Below are 17,244 nucleotides of genomic sequence, written 5' to 3' on the forward strand. Positions count from 1 at the left end.
CTGAAAGCCGGGCATAATACTGCACATAACACAGAACGCAGTTAGGTAAATTAAATTTCCCCAAGTAAGAGTCCTCACAAACAGGGTATAAACTGGGAACATGACTCTAGCGGGACTTGAAAACCTAAGTTCTGTGATAATGCTATTTTGGGCTCTGAGTTTGTGAAAAGAAAAGTAGCGTCTATTCTTTAGTGACTATGCATTTCTGATCATTTGTATCAGTATCTTTTCATCGTAATTCAGACTGATCATCCTTCCACAGATCCTGAAGAGACATCCTACACAGAGCATCATTCCAACAGAAGGTATTATGCCATGTTCCTCAGTTATTTGAACAATGAGCCAATACCTCCACTGTTATAGCAAGAATAATAATTTAAAAACCTCTCAACATCGCAGAGAGATTCTAATACTACAATTGTTATGGATAACAATAAGGCAACTGAGTTAACTGGGAATATTACATAAGTATTTGGAAGGTCTTTACTGAAACCACTTCAGTGTTTCTCTCTCTTTTTCTTCAGAATGAAGAAAACAACACATACTAAAACAACATCCTGAGGACTAAGAATTACAGTAACTGGAGATCTGATCCAACATACCACTTTTCAGGCATGTACAGAGGGTTGAAATCCCACTAGAGAGTGCTCATCAACTCTGAGACATGACGGCAAGGACCTGCCTGACAAGTAACTGAAGACAGTATTTCTTCTAGAAGCCATTTCTTTTTGTCTCCAAGTAGAAAAAGTGTTTACTGAGAAGACTGAGGGGAATATTAAAGCAATCTCTGAGGTCATTTCATTATGGGGCTACCTGCTCACTGCTTTAAATAACTTTATTTTAAATACAATGTAAGATATGTATAAACAGATACTCAGTAGTTGGTTAACAGTAAATGGGGAAAGAAAAGACCAACTAGTGCAAAATCGTCACTTGAATTCCCAGAAGACCCTCTAAGAACAGGTATTCGATCGGTTCTGAACTTGGAAGCAGGTAAAAGATGAAGAACATTTTGCATTTAAGATGCACTGTGTTTTTCCTTCTCATGGTCACATTAAATTAATCTGCATTCGGTGATATGACTGTTTACCTCCTTGCTGTAACTGGAAGGTTAATTCCCACACACAGTTCAAGGCTAAGTCAAATTTACATCATACAGGACTACAAGAAGTATTTATTTTTATATATACCTACGCACACACCTATGCATGCGTGTGTGTGTGTGTTTTTACATCAAGCAGATCATCTCTTTCAGCTGCTATATCCTTAACTTGGGACATCCTCTACCTTCTGGAATATTCAAAGTGCATTCTTTAAATTAAGTATGCAATGGGTTACAATCCCTCCTTTGTGTTCAAAATGGTTGGCTTACAGTCTTCCCAGTGAAAGTCTGTGATACTCAGTCAAACAAGCAAACACAGAAATGGGAATGACTTCTCATTACGTTCTCCTTTGCATCCCATATGGGTTCTCAGTGTTCTTATCTCTCAAAATGTTTTATTACTGGGGAAAAACAAACAACAACAGAACAAACAAACCCCCCAGGTACAATAAATCTACACACAGTAAGAATAACTATTTCTAGTAGACACACATACATGAGAAAAATGTAAGTACTTCCCCACTCCCTCCCTGTAGAAAAGGAAAAAGATGATCAGCAAAAGGTGATTCCAAATTACAACTATTTGTGGCTTTTAAAGGTCACCTAAGTGAACAAGCCCTGGTTAAGTAGCTCATGTTGACAGCTCAGGATATTCAAGTTTTCTTTTCATGTACAAATCAGGAACAGCAGAGGCACTTGTAATAACACCTGTCTCCAGCAGTACCTCACCAACGTCAACCCCGATCCGCAGGAACCACCTGGAGGGTTGAAAGAATGTATTGTCCCCATCACCCATTGAAGCTTTCAACTTCCTCCAACCAAAGATTACTACATCGGAGGACAAAGTGGAGCAGAGGTTTTATTACGTAGACTCCTATCTCCAGAGAAGCACAGTAAGATTTCATCTCCATTCATAGCAACCAGTGAACAGTATTTCAAGATAACTAAGAAATACCATCTGGCCTTTGGGGGGGGGGGGGGGGTGTGAATTTTTTTTTTTCTTTTTTTTTTTTTTTTTCCTCAAAATTCAACAATGGCTCAAATAAGAAGTGATATTAGAAATGCATGTTGATTTATAGAGAAAATTAATTTCTACTGTAAATATCACAGATTTCACTGAAATACAAACAATATTTCTAGCAGTTTAAGCACAGTTAAGGTCAATGTCATCAATCAAAACCATTCAGTGTGTTAGTTGACCTCAGCCAAGTGATGCTAACCAATAAAATCACAGAATCATAGAACGGTTTCGGTTGGAAGGGACCTTGAAGATCATCGAGTTCCAACCCCCTGCCATACGCAGGGACACCTCCCACTAAACCAAGTTGCCCAAGGCCACGTCCAGCCTGGCCTTGAACACCTCCAGGGACGGGGCCTCAACAGCTTCTTTGGTTGATGATGCTCGCAGATGACACGAGCAGTGATGCATCCTTCCAAAATCTCAATGCTTTTTCTTTTCATGAAACCATCAAAATAACTCACAGTAAAAGCAAAGTTCTGGAGTTTTCTAAATTCGAAGCATTAAATATTCTCAGTTCCTATCAAATCTGCTGTAACTTACTGTATGATTCTTCCCACCAAAATTGGAAGCCACATTAAGCAGCCACCAAGTAAAGCACCAGCATTCCAACAAGATCAAGAGGCCTTTAAATGTAAAGCACTTAATTCATTATTCTGCCCAAATTTTGGCAATTAAAAAATGAAACACGCATGTACACAAAACTTTGATATTAATATGCATATTTGACAATCACTACCCAAGCATTTTCACATTCAAGCATTACATAGAAGTAAAACAAAATGCACTCTTACCGCTGCCACGGAACAGCTCAAACTTTTAAAACTTTTTTTTTTTTTTTTGAAGGTGCCCATAAAAACCCCAGGAAAAGTGATTCTAAGACTATAATTTGCACTTGGGTGCTTTAAATCACAGTCGAGCAGACAGAACATTAAGAATGGTATGGTTTTTATTTTCTACAGTGGTTTTATTGACAAGCTTATTTTCTTGTAAAGTTTGAAAAGCTAACACTACCTGTCCACATAGAAGGGGAAACAAAACTTGGTCAAAGTCTGTAGAACTTCCTGTGGAGAGAAAAAGAGATAATTTATACATCTGTTGGGACCAATAAATCTAATATTAACCACATCACACAATTTCACAACTTTGCCCTGAAGAAATAAGAGACAGATGAAGAAATATGGGCTTTATCAATTACATGGAAGGAGTACCAGGCAGTCAATCATGTGAAATAATAAACATGATCAAACTTCATTAAAAATGAAAAATTAATCAAGATTCACACATGGGCAGGCAGCAGGAGCCATCCAGCAATTCTCCAAAGAGTAGGAGGAGGTTGGGTTGTCGAGTGTTAACACCTCTCTCGGGACAATCTCTACCCTGACCATATGGATCGTAGTGAATAACACCAAACCACATGGGCTTGGCCTGGCAGGACCACTTCTGCTGGCACAGCTTTTGACTGTTACCTAGGAACAGAGGTCTGGGGGATTAGAGACTACTTCCCAACATCAGCAAGATAAATAACAAAAGATAAAGCCAATAGGTCTCATAGCAGGAATGTTTAACGTTGCCTACTGCTACTAGAAAGAAAATCGGAATGTTACAAGACTGATTAAAATAACGTGTATTAAAATTAATACAAATTGTTTAAACAAAAAAAATAATTTCTAAATGTTGTAAAACAGCACCACAGACAAACTTTTAAGCCTTCACATGATCTCACATAAAAAGCACGAATATGAAAACTGAAAACATGATCAGCAGAGAAATTAATCATTAATCATCAAATACAGTCATTAAAGAGGCAAAACGAGAAACATGTTCATTCCGAAATAGTTCCGTTCATAGATAAAAGTAATCCATTTACATTATTCTGCTCTATAGTATTCAAAATTTGGATTCTATAATCCACAACCCACCATAAAAGGTCTACCCAGTTTGCAGATCTTTACAACCAGCCAGTTCACTGTTCATTCTCCTTCACACTTAAATATTTCAGGACTTGAAATGTGAACTATATTTCTGCTTTCTGCTGAAACAACATAACCCTGACCAAATGACAAAGCCTCTGATAAATTCAACACTTTTCTGACCAATAGTAATAAATTATCATCAATAACTAAGTTGATGCCTCCCGCTTCATTTATTTCTAAAACCAATGCCATCATTCAACAAATAAACTACATCAATCTAATAACCTATTAAATGAAGCAGAAAACATATTGACTCCCTCGCAAGAACTTGTTCCTCCTACATAATTCAAATAAGCACATCCCATTCTTAGCGATGGCTTCCGGCTCAACTGCTCATAGACTCTTCTTTGCAGCTTTCTTGACAACTAAAATGGGGCAAGTTCTTAAGATTTCAGGCAGAAACAGATATGGAAGCTTTGACTTCTTGACAGTTTATTGATAGATTATTTAACAACCTCCTGTTTTTAAAGAACAAGAAAGGATCTACTGAAGAATGCCACGTAACGCAAAGAAGTTTCAACATCAGCAGGGAACTTGGAGAGAAGCTATATAGGTTTCAGAGTAAACTCTCCAGAAATGTGTATTTTGGCACAAAATAATGCCTTGATAGTAAAGGCCTCATTAATGGGATTGGGTTCCCCCTCGTGCAGAATCTCACCGACTTCCACGAGGATCGACCGTCTGCTGAACAACTCTGATTGCTTGTGCACAAAAACTACCTCTTGGTAAACTTTTAACTATTACACAGTTGCCCTTTACCCACAACCAAAATCTCAATGCTGAAAATGTTAAAAAAAAAAAAAAAAAAAAAACGAAACACCACCACCACAACAGAATTTTAAAAGAATAAAAATTACAACTGCAGGAGAGTTAAGTGCCTATATTCTTATTGGCCTTCTCAATATAAATTGTCCTCAAAATAATGACTGCACATCTATTTTTAAGAAAGCAAGCCAGTGTTAAAAGTTAACAAGTCATCAGTCACCTCAAAATGGCAGAATATATTCTCTCCTTTGTTTTGACGATTTAAACAATTACTGTAACTGTAAGTAAAAACATTCACATAATAAAACACTTCAGCATCTCATCAACATTGTGTTATTATAGGATAATAGTGTATTACTCAGAATTTGCTTTACACTTTCTTGATATTTATAGCTTCCTAAACACAGAAAGTGAAATTTTCACTTAAAGAGGCAATATACTGAATCCATGCCACTATACATTGCCTTGACTTTTAAAGAAAGATTTTTACAGTGATAGCATTATGTGGCTTTTATAACATTATTGGACATCCTTGGATGCTCATTAGACACCGATACTTATCTACCTTGATTTACAACTAAATTTGAGACTAGTACTGTTTAACCAGAGACATATTTTTAAATTTTAACTATTAAAAAAAAAAAATCTCATACAGCATTTTTGCTAATTAAAAGCTAATTCTGATCTTTTGCATGCAAGAAATGGAGAACTATTCAATTTTTGTTCAAGTTGCAAGCTCATTACTATAAATGTAATTTTTTTTTCTTTAAATACTGTTCAGTTTGAAAAATTAGCAATGCCTACATAACGTGCAACTTCCTACAAGACCGCTTTAGGTTGGTAGTTACTTACGGCATAGAAAAATCATCATTTCTTTACAAGTTCAAACCAAAACCATAACAAAACCAAACCTAGAATCCCTCCATGGCAGCATCATAAAATCCTTTTTATGTTTTCACCTGACATGAAACACAAGAGGTAGTATCAATAGCCTGTTCTCTTATTTTATTCCCCTATGCCTATTTTCTTACAGAAAAACCTACATCAATGTCTCTAAAGCAAAACACCCTAAAAAGAGGAAAAGAAAGAAACCCCCCAAACAATCCAGCACACGCAGCTGATGAGCGTAAATTACCCAGGAGCTGAAAGCAGCGTCTCCAGGGTACCACGTGCCAGTTTTCTGGATCAATCCCCAAGTTTATATTTTCACAAATCTTTTTACATGCAGTTTGATTTTTAACATTTTAATGAGCAAAAAGTGCATCTATAGGAGCCAGCCACCACAGTTAAAGTGCAGGGCATGAACTGTGTCCCTCGGGGGATTCAGCCCGGCCGTATCACCAGTGGCTTTAGGACATACACCACCTGGTTCCCTGTCCCAGGGTTCCAACTCTTTTCATAATCAAAACACTGCTGACATTATAAACCCCACACGGGTTTTCTAAAATCCTTCCCAATCAATAAAGGCAGTACATAACTTATCGGAGACAACACAGAGCTCATTGATTAAGTTTGGTTTCAGTAGCAAAGTTTTCAAAATAAATGAGGCAGGAATACAGTGTTCAGCCCTTTTGTGTCACATTGCAATTTATGAAGGTGAGGCAGTCTCTGAAAGGATTTCCTCCACACACACGAGAGAGACTTTAAGAGTGTATGGAAAGCATGGTTGTTACATACACACAACACACACTTGGCTTATGTCCTGTATTATCTATACATTGAGATGGAATAGTAAAGAAAGCTCAACGTTGCTGAAAAATTTTGCATATTCACTTGCGAATTTAATATGCAAGCTGTATCTTAACTCTTTTTTATTCTTATATTCTTATATAATATTATATTATATTCTTATATTCTTATTCTTATTATTCTTATATTCTTAGTCTTTTTTACTTTTAAACCTTTCCCCGTATGGTCCCACTTCCAAGTCAATGGCACAACTTCAGAGCCTCTTACATATACAGGATCTCCCGTTCAAATGAAGATGGTAACAGATACCCCATGCTGCAGCTACAATTAAATAAAACTGCACTGATTAAATGATATGCAAATTGATGGTCTAACGCAAGAACAGCAGACTTGCAAACAATCTACTCTTCCAAAGACGCACAATGCAACAGACCTTCAAAGTGGAACATGGAGTCTAAGTTGGAGTCAAAAGAAATTAAAAAACCAGGCAGAGATCTGTGAGAAACGATGAACGATTAAGGCAAAACACTCAAACATTAATGTCAGAGAAGGGAAACTATATACCACAAAACCCAACAGGCTGGGGATATATTCGGAAGCCTGTTGGGAAACCTGAGGAAAACCAAGATGAAATTGCAAAGACCACCCAGAGTACAGGCGAGACCCTTAGCTGTGGATTGCGGAGGGAGAAAACACAAAAAAGCAATACAAAAAAACCTCACAGACATACTTCAGAAAGTACATACGTTTTTACAGGAGGACAATTCAACTATTACAAGAGAATGGAGCATTGCAAATAGGATGAGTTTTCCATGGAGAGAGGAGGTGACTGGGTGATGGAAGCGATGAACGCCGGTTTATCTCCCTGAGCTCAAGCACAGGTGAGGTTGCTGGAAGGGAAACACTAAATAGAGAGGGTGAAAATACAAATAGTTTTCAACTTATCCAGCTTGAAATACCATCTGCATCCACGAAACAAACGTGAAATCCATCTTTACATGGAGGAGCACGAAGAGGGTTTCAAGAACACATCACCAGAGTGATGCAGAAGGAGGAGAGAGCGGAGAGCAAGGAGGGTTAAGAAGAGAGCGCTGACAGCTCAAGGGCTCAAGGCAAGCCAGAACAGGCGACAGCATCCCGGCGTGACCCGCAGGCAACTATAGGGGATTTTAATTCTGCTCAGAAACAGCGCCAAACTTAAACATAGCAAAAAATGTTAATACAGCATAAGAGAGTGCTAAGACGGTGCTTTAACTGAAGCAAAAAATTATCCAATTATTTTGAAATTTGGGTTGTACATTAGTCTACTTTATAGCCACAAAATTGTAAACTGCTCTTATATTTAATACATCTATTTGCATAATCTTAAAATAACAATTAATTAAATAATCCACTGCAATGGAACAACAGGTTTAAGAATTCAAAACATTTGTCAGTGCACCCAAATAACCACCTTAAACCTGACAACAGCTCGTTTTAAAACCCAAAGCGTGGTGAAAGAAAAAGTACAGAACAATCTAGAACACCATAAAGTCTGCTGGCTACGCAGCAGGGAAACTCGCGTACGTTCTCCTAGGAAAGGGAACATCTTTCTGCACAATAATCAGCACCTCACTAAGAAGTTTCGCTAACTATTTTAAACGCTTTACAATGGACGGGAAAAGGTCATGTTTCAACGTTTTATCTAAAGACTGGAAATGCGGTAAAGCAATGCCGGCACAAGAAATTCAGCCGCTAACTGAACGCAGCTACGAGCGACAGACAGGAATCAGTACACTTTGTGTTCTGAAAAATTAAACTTTAAATTGTATTTATTATTAGTGTCAGTTTATATTATCTTACACCAAATTCTCCTAAAGTTATTATTACAGACTATTCTCATCAATTAACAAATGCCATGTAATTATGTAGTTAAAAATCAGTAGCAGCATTCCAATTCAAGCAGCTTATAAAAACTAATTTTCAAATTAAAAGGAAGCGATCCTGCATGCAGAGGCCAGTGTCACACTGCCACAACAAAAACCTGAGATTTTGCAAGCTGATGAAGCAGAGAAAGCATAGAAGAATAAACTGAAATGTAAGATTTCTCTAGATTTTAATGATTTTTCTAGTTTTTAAAAAACTGACACAACACGGATACTTTAAAAAAAAAAATAATTGCTCGCTTAAAATATTTATGTCAAATTTCATCTTGCATTGATTTTCTCATAAAATCTTTTTACGTCTTACAGCAGTACTGAACTTAAGTGATTTTTATAATGGCAAAATATTTTAAGAATTAATTCGAATCAGTTCTACCCCCACAAAACAGGAGCATAATTTGCTTAATGGCATTAATTCAAATTACCTTAATTCAGTTTTATCTCTACTTTTTAAATTCTACTAGTATTCTAACCCAACTTTATAGCACATCCATTTGCTTAGTGTTCTAAAAATCCATTAGCTCTTTTCGAGCAATTATAAAGCCTGAATTAGGGGAGCATTTTCCTTCTACAAAAGTCACTTCTTCCTGCACGAGGGCGAGAAGGGGAACAGTACCCAGTATGAAATGGCATCGTTTTACTGAAGTCAACCAATTGTTCTCAGGAAAATGCTATTTTTAAAAAACAAACAAAAAACCCAACACATCCACACACAACGCTGGTAACAGGAAGAGCATGAGATAAATAACATTTCCTAAGCATACTGAGGCCTGCTATCATTTAAATATTTTAAACGTACAAAATATGTGCACAGATGGGCAACTTTTCTACTTGCATTACTAAAAACACATTTCAAGATAAAGCTCAAAATCCCTGAATTTTTTAAACCTAATTGTGACTCTGTTTCTTAGAATTCACACCCCAAGGCCAAAGCTTTCCTGCCACCAGTCCTTCAAATCTGATTTGGCCATTACACGGGAGGAGGCTCCGAGCCTCCCTGAGGTCTCACTCCTTTTACAACATACGCAAAACCAGTAGATAATGGGCCTACGCTGAATTCGCTGCTCTGCACAGCTCCTCCTGGGACACAGGCCTAGCAGATGTGATAAAAACTGTGTCAGAGAAGTAGCTCCAGTTTTTGCCTTAATGACAACTTCAACCTCTCAACTAATAGAACAAAAGAACAGAAACGACTATTACTTTTTTTCCAGTAGAAAACCTAAATATTTAAGCAGTTTTTCAAAGAGATCTCCTCAATAAATGTCTTGAAAACACCTTCAATAAGGTTAAGATTTTGTTTTAAGACAAATGGATTTTAGCTAACATGCAAAAAATAAGTTTAAAAAAATATAATAAATCTATAGCTACTGTGGTAAGAATAATTGTTCCAGTCTTAAATCACAAAGAATTGACAAATTATACAAACAAGCAGGAAAAAAATCAGGTCCAATTATGTGCATAAACATCGTTCAATCGGTAAAGATAAGAAGTGTCAATATCAGAAAGCTAGAATACTAATTGAATTAAATACATTTTAAACGTCCGGTGACTAAACACGAGGCATATTCTCACTTCCACATTTAGGACAAATAGGTGAGAACCACTAGCTGTGAAAAGATAATCACATACTTCTCACAGCGTAAGTCAATTGCACAGGTATACTGCATCAAAGGAAATCTTTAAATATATACTTTGGTTAACGTTTGTTAAATATTATAATTCTGGCTTAAGATGACTGGCCCTTTTAGTCGTGGTCTCCACTGCTCTATTCAGCGAGGACTGCATACCCACTTAATCAGCAATCATTGTTCTCTGAGGCAGGACTTTGTTGTCAAGACAAGCACTGAAACCTTTAAAAAATTTCAGAACTGGCATAAGAAAAAAGTGATCTTTGTCAAACAAGGACAAATTTATGCAAATCTTTTATAAACATTCACAAACATTTATTTAGCTTTTGAAATGTTGGCCTCATTTGAGAGCATGAAAATGAGGGGGAAGTGGGAAGATGCAAAGGACAGCTTAGAGGCTGGCACACTGCATAAATATTCAGAAGGAAGATTATAGGATTCATGTTAGGCTGTCTTAGGTTTCTCCAAAGTCCACATAGAATACCAAAGAACAAAACTAACGAGAAGTAGAGCAGATGTTAGACAATGCAGCAGCCCTCTTTTCCACACTCACTTGGCTATACTTCGATGCTTTCATTTTTTCTTTCAATATGGTTAGGTCATTCAAGGATTCTCCTATAGACTCTGTATTGTGGCTACAGAGCTATAAGCTGGACCTCTGTCAGCTTTCCAAAAGTTTCCAATGAAAAGGCATTATGCAAATTCTACCTCTCTTACTCTCTTTCAGGAAAAAAAGCCTCCAGTATGCAGTCATCGGAGTATTGGAAGTCCCAGCCTTCATTTCTGTATGGCTGTGTTTGCCTTAGGGCCATGCTGCTTGTTTTGACAGTGGATCCCCCTAGATAGTTGGGATTAGTCGAGCTTGTTTAGATAAACTTGAAATCAAGGCCTTCTCTAGGTAGACAGCTAGATGTAGCTACCGAGTTTCCAGCTGCCTTCTTCTTTCATCCCAAAACAACTGCAGATTCACAGTAGAGATCACAGCCACAGGCTATGTCACATACATAAGTACAAAATTAAAGGCTGCTAAAAGAAGGCTTTGTAAGTCTTAGTGCTAAAATAAGGAATCTGTACTGTATAGTTTAAACAAATTATTCAAGAAGCACCAATAAAGGTCTGCAACGGACAGTTAACAAGACACGTTCACAAAAGAAAGACCCTGTTTACATAAATGGGCAAGATCATGCTTTGTTAATCACTTCTGCACCATCCACTCTTCAGCCTTTCCAAAAGTACATGCAAGTAAATACTCTAAAATAGTATCTGCTAGAATATCTGAAAATGAGCTCTGTTTATCAAATACAAACTTTATGATCACGGGGGACTATGATGACGGCACTACTACAATTAGATTTTCATCCATACTCTACTAGATTGGGCCAGATTTGATCTTTACTGGAATCAGATAATGCAAACCATAGGAATTCATTCACACAAATAGAATACGTTAAAAGAGAAGGGCCAGAGCTCCAAAACGAAATGAAAACCTAAAAATCAAATCCCACCTATGTAATTATGTTGCGCCCTTATATTTCTGCATCATAGTTCAGCCCCAACAGCAGATCCATTTTTCAGGGGGCAGGAAAACAGAAAACAGTTTTGCCTTCTAAAGACTGTCATCTCTTCTAGCTGGGTGCAAATTTTGATACACGCTTCTGCAGCATCCAGGCACACCAGACAGGAAACTAAATTAAAGGAAAAACTAATCACTAGGATGTTATAAATAAACAGCCGGGGAAAAAAAAAAAAAAAAAAAAGAACCCAAAAGAAACAAAACAAACACAAATCTTAGTTCAATGAATAGTAAATATCATTAAAAATCCACTCCTGTCCTTTGCTCAAGAAAAAGGATGTGAAGAAACTTGCAATGTTGAAAACAGTTTAAATAAAGACAACAGCAAAATTTTATGGTTAAGAAGCAAAGGTAAGAATTTGCCAGCCAACAACTTCTGTGCCTTTGTGCAAAGGACTTCAGTATCACTTCTCTGCCATTTCCCTATTACAGCAATTCTACCAGCTCTCACCCTAAAATTAAGTCATTTCACTGACAAGATCTTTTATAGAAATTCAAAGCATGAAAAAGTGTGAAAGAATAGCATTAGACTCCAATTTCTTCCTGTACTGGTTACCAAAGAGAATATTAGAGCACATACTGAATTCAGTTAGTCATTCCATATCATAAATTCTCCATTAGTGACATCCTTAGCTGGAAATAAGCTACAGACTGGGAATCCTAACCAACAACTCAAAAAAATACATAATTCCTAAGAAGTAATGAGAAAAACGGTTTCATCGTGCTATTGTGCTTAAAAGAAAACAGAACGCTTTTAGAATTGTTACCTAAAAATTAAATGTGACCGCTAAGAAAAATGCCATGCAAATACCTTCCACAGCGTTATCAAATACCAGCAACTGACAGAATTCACAGATTTGCCTTCTCACAAAAGTCTTCTAATTGCTATGACCAAGATCCTCCTTACTGCTGGAGAGAAGAACACGTAGCTGGGGATGAGCTTGAAAGCTCATCACTAATGAAGTTACTTAACAACTCTGTTACACAGGTATTATCTGCTTTTCGCAGCTGAGGAAACATTACAAAACTAAACAACTATCCCAAAGGGGGCAACAGCTGACCAATTTTTAAAATTCAGGAGTACCTGTTTCTCAGACTCGCATTCACATCGCGCCTATTTGAGAATTCTCTAAAGGAGAAGGAAGGAGAAAATGATGATATATGATGAGGACATTCGTGCCCCCAGGGAAAGAACTTTTCTAACATTAAACTTTCCAGAGATGAGACGGAGTCAGTGATCACCGTAGGTAACTGAAGGTTATAAGAGGATACAGCTTTTCAAGTTTACCAGTATTTTCACAGCTCTCAGATTTCCAAATATGAGAATATGCTAGAGCATATAGTGATCAAAAACCTAAAAGCTATAAAAACATTCATTAGCCATGGAAAGCAGTTTTTAATTGAAGAAGAGACAGCTGATACGTACAACGATGACTGAACTTAGAAACTTAAGTCTTCCAAGTATAAAGCTAAGAACCTTGGACTTCCCTGGGTTAACACAGAATAATTTCCAATTTTTCTCTGTAATATGCTACTAGTTCTATGCTGCTGCCCAGACACATGATAATTTGGGTATGAGAACATCAATTAATCTCATCTATCAATTGCTACCAAATCTTCTCTTTCAGGCTACTTTCCAATCATTCCTTAAAAAAATAAACTAAAAAAAGAATAGAGAGTAATGCATGCAAAATAATTCGGGAAATTCAATTACGGTATCATGCAATCTGAATGCTTTGCGCTATACATTGATGAAATTATTCCAAAGTTATACTAAAACCAATTGCAAATATGCCGACATAGACCTCACAACAGTGGCTATGAGAAAATGCAGTACCAGGAAATTAAAATACGTAAAAATCTCAAAATTCCAGTTATACATACTCTTATAGACTAGTTTTCTTTCACAGTTAAGGTAGTAAAGTATTAAAAAACATACGTTCCATAGGTTGCATTCTACTGTTTGGCTATGTTACAGTAACGTGTCATGCCGTACACCGGCCATTCAGTACTCGTACGTTCACGGGCACTCCCATCCGCGCCTCCGGCGGCACTCTTCGCCCACAGCCTCCCGGGCACACAGAGGGCTCTCCTAACTGGGCAGGTCACTGCAACTCAATACCTGTTGTTACTGAAGTTACAGATCACCATCTGACTTTACTGAGAAGCAACATTTTAATATAAAATTCCTCTTCCTGAAAAGAATGGCCAGACTACGTACAGTTCATCACTCGGGGCTGTGAGGTGAGCAGCAAACAACAGGGCATGCCTACTTTAACGTAGGTATCACAGCAAGACTCTCTAGTTAGGAAAAAACAAAAAAAAGTTCTATTTCCATCCACACTGCCCCAAACCCAAACTCTAGAAAGTCCCTTTGCTGTCAAGAATAAGTCATGGAAATCTCCTGCCACCTTGGAAATCAACACACAGGGACAGCCATCTTCTAGAATTCTCTCCCACACCCTTTAGGCGCACCAGCACTTGGCTACAAGAACCCAAGAAGCCATTTAAATAACAAAGCACAAGCTGGTTTGGTGCTTTGATGCCCTCTTACATGCCACAGGATGCTCTGCAAATAAAAAGCATGCTTTTATTTCCCACTTGCTTTTTGCCTTTACAGCACCTTCCGCAAAGCTTTACCTTCTTTGTCCCATTTTCCTGAAGCGTTTGTGCCCTGGGGTATGGGCAGACAAGGTGCAAGAGCAGGAATCCAAAGAACTGTTTCCTCCTCCTCATGCACAAAATACTCTGAAGCACTAATGACTACTTTAGGAGCTACAAAACCAACGTTCCCCTTACTTTGTTAAAATAGTACAGCTACACTAAAGAAGGAATAGAAAACACATTAAGGGGCAAAAAGCTCCAAGACAGAGTATTATCAATGCTCGTTTAGTAGTATGGTCTCAAAAATAGCCTTAGTCATCAGCAATTCAGATTTTTAAACTAGGCAACTATGTCATCCCACTAAACTCTTGATTTAAAAGTGATCTCTAATCAACTGAAAAATTGTTTAACCACTTTATGACTGTTAGCATAAAGACATAGCATAATTGATATTGATTTGTAACTCTAATCTTGACAACACCACTTACCTGCCAATGCTTATTTTAAACATGTTTCAAAACAAGTTCTACTGTTTGCAAAGGTCCGTACTTCCCAGTGCTCCCGTACACCCAGATACCAACATAAGCACTCCCAGCAAGGAAGACCATTACATGCACTGAGATGTGGTGACAATAGTTTTAATGCGCCTATACCCACTATAATGTTAGGCACTTGAACTTTATTTTATTTTTAAACAAAACAAAGATAATTTTTACATACTGCAAGTTTTTAAACAACATTTTTTAAACTGATAAACTTGATCTATAGCAGCAGTACAGAATTGAATGGTTCAGGAGACTGAAGCAAGAGAACTTACTGAACTATTTTGATAATGACTCACTTAACAAACCAAAGTAGGATATTACTGCATAAGCATCTTCCATTTTAAAGAACCCCATCTTTACTTGAAGTGAATATTTTATAGTTTTATCAATAAATTTAAACATAAGTGATAATGATTACTCACTTTACGCCTGATCCCACAACCTTTACTCGCACGAGTAGTCCCACAGGATTTTAATGTGACTACCTCAACGAATAAGGGCTGGCAGGACAGGTTTTAAATTATTCATATATTCACAGATTTTTAAGGCCAGAAGGGACCATTATGATCATCTAGCCTGACCTCTTGTATAACAAAGGCCATACCATTGTATCCAGTAATACTTGCACCCGGCTGAATAATTTGTGGTGAAATCAAATTGTGTTTATTGAACTTCCAATATTGATTCAAATTTTACATGAAAGAAAACTGAAATTGTTTAGAAAGTGACTTGAACTACGTTTCCCCACACTTGAACCCAATTATTCCTCTATTTCTATCCAGACTTTTTCTAAGTTCTGACATGGCTTTCACACACAGACTTTAGAGTCCAACACTATCTCATGTACTCTCAGGCCAAAATGAAGTCACCTCCTGGGCTCCTTCAAAAGATTAATTGGCAGTTAATTACTATTGGCTTTCAGCACTTTTACTACTCCTGCCCTGCACCGTGATTGCTGAGATACAGATATCATAACTGAAAAAACATTCTGCAAACTGGTGCAACAAACAGGGAAAACAGCATCTCCATCTCAGCTCTTTCACAGAGAGGAAGGAATGGAGTAGCTGCTTAGATGGCTAGCTTGAAGGCAAAAAAAAAACCAAAAAAAACCCAAAAACAAAAAACCACGAAACAGTTTTGCGTACTTCCTCACTCAGCACGCCTTACACTTCAGGACTAACTGGTTTCAGGGACACTTACAAAGACTGACCTACTATTTTGCTCCACACAAATCCACCACAATGACTTTTGTGGCCAATCACCAGGTAGCAGCAAAACAAAACCACAAAATAATAAAGAAACCTAGACTGCTATGATGCTAGATGAAATTCTGTGCAGATCTGATGGATTACTAAAACCAGATATTCTATTATGCTGCAAAATATATACTCTGGCTGAATTATCTCATCGTAGAAATGCAATAAGTCTACTATAACTATTATTATTAACTGCTATAACCCTTAGATTTACTAACTTCAATTCTAAAATGGGACTTGGATGAAGAGATTATGTCAAAGGTTCTATTAAGATGCAAATCACCTTTGCTGTGTATTTCTCAAGAATTGCAATTCTATCTAGCACAAGTGCCTTGTAATGCACTTAGAATCAGGATAGTATACCCTACTACATACACAAAGACAGCAGATTTGAAGAGGTTCGGCATTTTTTATACTAGTTAAATGATACTAGAGAAGCACATAGAAGGCACAAATAGAAATACATAAGAAACACCGACCTCTCACCTACTTGGTCTAAAGAAAAGGTAATGAAAAAACAACCTGTAACATACGACAAGGATGACAGAATAAGACAGAGCAAATGCAGAATATATATTTTCTTCACTTTCCTGTATTAAAGGAGAGCTGGTCTAGAAAAACACTCTGAATTCAGAAAACGCTCAGTTCTATAGTCAAAGCCCACAGTTCAGTCCTGTCCACTAGCTCTCAGGACTTGAACCAAAGCCCCCAGCTTTGTCCTCAGAGGGTAAGTTGTCTCCAGAACGCTTGAGTGGAACAGCAGCCGTACTATCTGCATGGAAGGCACAAGACGACCTCCTTCCACGTTACACACACTGCTTGCCTACCCCACACAAAGGTTTCATTCATGCTGCTATTTTACCACTACCTAGTCAACAGGGGTCACTGTACAAGGAAAATGTTGATAACTACCCTACATTAAGTTTTATTAGGCTTTCACTTAAAAAGACTCCTGTATGAATGCAGTACGATAGCTCTATACAAACTGAGAGTATCAAATGCTTCAGAAGTGAGTATCAAATACTTCACATATTTACTATTTACACTGCCTTGGTTTTACTACAAAGTGGCTTTCAGAACACTACAACCACTCTTCCAGATTTTCTAAATGACTAATTACTCAACCCTTCCAATTCAACTTCATCTACTTTTGAAAGGATAGCTAT

At 37.4% G+C, this 17,244-nt stretch overlaps 1 protein-coding gene across 2 annotated transcripts in view; it reads right to left on the reverse strand.

Moving 5' to 3' along the window:
* Nucleotides 1–17,244, reverse strand: part of DENND1A (DENN domain containing 1A) — a 216,564-nt gene that overhangs the window by 157,360 nt on the left and 41,960 nt on the right. For both annotated transcript variants that reach the window (XM_082492687.1, XM_082492686.1), the window contains exon 4: nucleotides 3,135–3,184. In XM_082492687.1, coding sequence (XP_082348813.1) covers nucleotides 3,135–3,184 — 50 coding nt within the window. The remainder of the gene's footprint in view (nucleotides 1–3,134; nucleotides 3,185–17,244) is intronic.

The sequence above is a fragment of the Vanellus vanellus genome, assembly GCF_965231255.1.
Source record: "Vanellus vanellus genome assembly, chromosome: 18".
In the NCBI taxonomy this organism is placed as follows: Eukaryota; Metazoa; Chordata; class Aves; order Charadriiformes; family Charadriidae; genus Vanellus; species Vanellus vanellus.